This window comes from Meles meles, chromosome 12 (genome assembly GCF_922984935.1).
Source record: "Meles meles chromosome 12, mMelMel3.1 paternal haplotype, whole genome shotgun sequence".
In the NCBI taxonomy this organism is placed as follows: Eukaryota; Metazoa; Chordata; class Mammalia; order Carnivora; family Mustelidae; genus Meles; species Meles meles.
In genome coordinates, this window is record NC_060077.1 from 80,662,035 (window position 1) to 80,666,245 (window position 4,211).

Genomic DNA, 4,211 nt, shown 5'->3' on the forward strand with positions numbered 1-4,211 from the left:
AGCCACCCAGGCGCCCCTTGTTTGGGAATTTTGACCCTGGTCAATGAATATGGTCAGTCTGAGCTTGTGGCACTTGCCTCATCCAGGTTCTCCTCCTGAGAAAGCAATCCTTGGTGCCTGGAAGCCCATAAAGAGATGAGTCCCCAGGAAGCCATGAGATCATAAATCTTTTTTGCAGGCATGAATACTTGGGAATGGTAAAGAGGGAGGTGCACACAGATTTACTTTTATAACCAGAATTGAAATATGCAGTAGTCTTTTGGGGGGGGATCATAAAAGAAAGTCTTTGTTTTCTTATTTTGAAATTCTTTCCATGACTTAATACTTTATTTGTATCAATATGGAATAACAGTAACAATAACTCATACAATCAGAAAAGTGATTTAGGCTACCTAGAAGCAGCTTCTTGTCTCCTTCTAGAACCTCCGTCAGGTTCAGCCTACTCACCTCTACTCCAGCCTCCACTTTGGCCTCCACCATGTCCATCAGGGTGACTCAGAAGTCCTACAAGGTGTCCACCTCCGGCCCCCAGGCCTTCAGCAGCCGCTCCTACACCAGCGGGCCTGGCTCCCGCATCAGCTCGTCCGCCTTCTCCCGGGTGGGTGGCAGCTTCCAGGGTGGCCTGAACAGCAGCATGAGTGTGGTCAGGGGCTACGGCGGTGGGGCCGGGGGTGTGGGGGGCATCACGGCCGTCTCAGTGAACCAGAGCCTGCTGAGCCCCCTTAAGCTGGAAGTGGATCCCAACATCCAAGCTGTGCGCACCCAGGAGAAGGAGCAGATCAAGACTCTCAACAACAAATCTGCCTCTTTCATCGACAAGGTGAGGCACCTGGAGCAGCAGAACAAAGTTCTGGAGACCAAGTGGAGCCTCCTACAGCAGCAGAAGACCGCGCGGAGCAACATAGACAACATGTTCGAGAGCTACATCAGCAACCTCCGGCGGCAGCTGGACACCCTGGGCCAGGAGAAGCTGAAGCTGGAGGTGGAGCTTGGCAACATGCAGGGGCTGGTGGAGGACTTCAAGAATAAATATGAGGGGGCGTCTGGGTGGCTCAGTGGGTTAAGCCGCTGCCTTCAGCTCAGGTCATGATCTCGGGGTCCTGGGATCGAGTCCCACATCGGGCTCTCGGCTCGGCGGAGAGCCTGCTTCCCTTCCTCTCTCTCTGCCTGCCTCTCTTGTGATTTCTCTCTGTCAAATAAATAAATCTTTAAAAAAAAAAGAATAAATATGAGGAGGAGATCAAAGAGCGTGCAGACATGGAGAATGAATTTGTCCTCATCAAGAAGGATGTGGACGAAGCTTACATGAGCAAGGTAGAACTCGAGTCCTGCCTGGAAGGGCTGACCGATGAGATCAACTTCTTAAGGCAGCTGTATGAAGAGGAGATACGTGAGCTGCAGTCCCAGATCTCGGACACGTCTGTGGTCCTATCCATGGACAACAGCTGCTCCCTGGACCTGGACATCATCATCGCCGAGGTCAAGGCCCAGTACGAGGAGATCGCCAACCGTAGCCGGGCTGAGGCTGAGATCATGTACCAGATCAAGTACGAGGAGCTGCAGACATTGGCTGGGAAGCATGGAGATGACCTCCGTTGCACGAAGACAGAGATTTCTGAGATGAACTGGAGCATCAGCCGACTCCAGGCTGAGATTGAGGCCCTCAAAAACCAGAGGGCTTCCTTGGAGGCTGCCATTGCCGATGCTGAGCAGCGCGGGGAGCTGGCCATTAAGGATGCCAATGGCAAGCTGGCCGAGCTGGAGGCCGCCCTGCAGAGAGCCACGCAGGACATGGCCCAGCAGCTGCGCAAGTACCAGGAGCTCATGAATGTCAAGTTGGCCCTAGACATTGAGATTGCCACTTACCACAAGCTGCTGGAGGGCAAGGAGAGCCGGCTGGAGTCTGGGATGCAGAACATGAGTATCCATACTAAGACCACCAGCGGTGGCCTGAGCGCTACCTATGGGGGCCTCCCAAGCCCTGGCCTCAACTACGGCCTGAGCTCCTTCCAGTCCAGCTTTGGCCCCTCTGCGTCCTTCAGCCGAGGCAGCTCCTCCAAGGCTGTGTGGTGAAGAAGATTGAGACCCGTGACGGGAAGCTGGTGTCCAAGTCGTCTGATGTCCTGTCCAAGTGAACAACCACCGTGGTTCCGCCTAGCCTCCCTGCCCTCGTGGCTTCCGTAGAGCCTTTGGGGGAAGGAGCTGTGCAGGGGAGCATCGGGAACAGGAGACCCACCTGAGACTCACTCAGCCCCAATCCTCAGCCTGCCCCTGGGTGGAGTCTGCTGCCCTGGGTACCCCCTCTTTGTCTCCAACTAAAAGCCAATTCGAGTGTCTTGTCCCAAATAAAGCCTCAGCCGGCTCTGCCCATCTTAAAAAAAAAGAAAAGAAAAGAAAAGAAAAGTGATTTAGCTGTGTTTAAATGATTCATACTTTTGTTTCTATTATCTCTGTTTTTATCATCTACTCCTCCAGTCATTGAACCATTGGTTAAAACACAGATCACAGATTAAAAAAATAAAAATAAAAAAACATAGATCATAGGTACTGCCAAGCCTGGAACAAAGGTGTAATTAATTCAGAGAGATTGACATGGATGATCACCCATGGGTTTCATTTCTTCCCATGTAACAAGGGATATTTTAGCAAAATACAAAAAGAAAGTTATTTTATATTATTTATGAATAACTTTTTTCCTTCCACAAAGTATTAGAGGCAGCATACGCCAGAACACATGGACCAAAATATAACTAGGAATACAGAGTGAGCCTGAGGGTACTATAATCTGGAAAAGAAGTGCATACATACCAGCCAGATTTCTTATGGTTGCTGCAGTGAACTTCAAATTTATTTTTGAAGAAATGGAAGCACTTTTATTTAAATCACTCTCATTAGCATAGAGGAAGAAACTTATCAGTCACGTGATGCTATAAATTATTTTAAAAGTACTCTAAGTCGTTGAAAAAACAAGCAAACCTAAAAACCGTGAAGCCTCTGGCTGAACACAGGATTGACAAGATAGCAGCATGCACAGTGCAGGAACACTTAGGAATTAACAGCTTGAGGGTTTTGCCATTAGGATGGTACAAAAACCAGGACAACTTTTTCACGAATATCACTGATGTGTTTTGGTATTATTCTTAAGGAGCATAGCAATAGCACCACCATCACCAGTAGCCTCTTTGAGCATTTAGTATTCTAATGCGGTGTTCTAAGCACTAAACATTTTTGAAATTTGTTAAATTCCCTCAGTAATCCTATGATGTAAGTATTGTAGAGTCCCTATTTTATAGGCAAAAACTGAGGCACAGAGAGGTTGAGTATCTTGTAGGAGTGATCACACAGTGAATGGCAGAGCTGAGATCTCAGATAATATTTATTATGTCCATAATCTACGGGAGATGTTTGACTTTTACAGAGTGAGATGAAAAAGAAGATGAAAATGCTTATTGCTGTTTACATTATTTCTTACTATTTCGTAAAGCGAAGTCCGAGGGAAGAAAGGAAAACCAGTAATGTTGTTCAGCTTCGGCACAGGGAACGCAGCTGCTTAAAGCCACACCTGGAAAACAGAGGTCCAGTTGTAGAGGTCACGCTTGTTGGGACCAGTTAGCTTTGTTTTATTTTCCATACTGCCCAGGAAGGGGATTGTGTAGAGTTAATAAATACCAGCGTGGGTAGGGCTGTGCCCAGCAAAGAAAAAATAACTCGACTGCATGCCTTTCTGTAAATAAGCAGCATTTTTCTCCAGGATAAGGTAGCACGTCCTAGGAGTGACTGTGGTGAGGGTACTAGTGCCTCATCTTTCATGCACAGATGAGCCTTCATTACAACAGTGCTGAGAGTCATTACCACAGTACTGTGACGGTGGGCTCTATGAAAATTGTTATGGGACAAGAAAGTGTGTTTGTAATAGAATATTGAGGATCATTCTGTTAACCAGCTTCCAGGTGGCTTTTTAAAATGAAGGGAGATCCATAATAAAGAGCATCAAGATTTCTGTTTCATTAAGTCAATAGATTTGCCGCTCTTAGAGAAATGAGTTTGTGGGTCACTTTCCTTATTACTCTGCCACTAAATAGATTAGATAAATTATACATAATGCCTCACATTTAGTCAGCTTTCATTTTTCTATCTCTTAATACTCTCCTATTTAGAATATGCATGTGTTTATGGAATATAACATCGCCACTAAATACTCGTGACTTGTC

The 4,211-nt window shown here is 46.8% G+C and overlaps 1 protein-coding gene across 1 annotated transcript; it reads left to right on the plus strand.

Annotated features, from left to right (window-relative positions):
- Positions 1–414: 414 nt before the first annotated feature.
- LOC123954203 (keratin, type II cytoskeletal 8-like) lies at positions 415–2,088 on the plus strand. Its single transcript, XM_046025157.1, has 2 exons — positions 415–1,039; positions 1,237–2,088. Exons 1-2 carry the CDS (start codon positions 479–481, stop codon positions 2,071–2,073), a joined length of 1,398 nt encoding a protein of 465 aa, XP_045881113.1. The 5' UTR covers positions 415–478; the 3' UTR covers positions 2,074–2,088.
- The last annotated feature ends 2,123 nt before the right edge of the window (positions 2,089–4,211 follow it).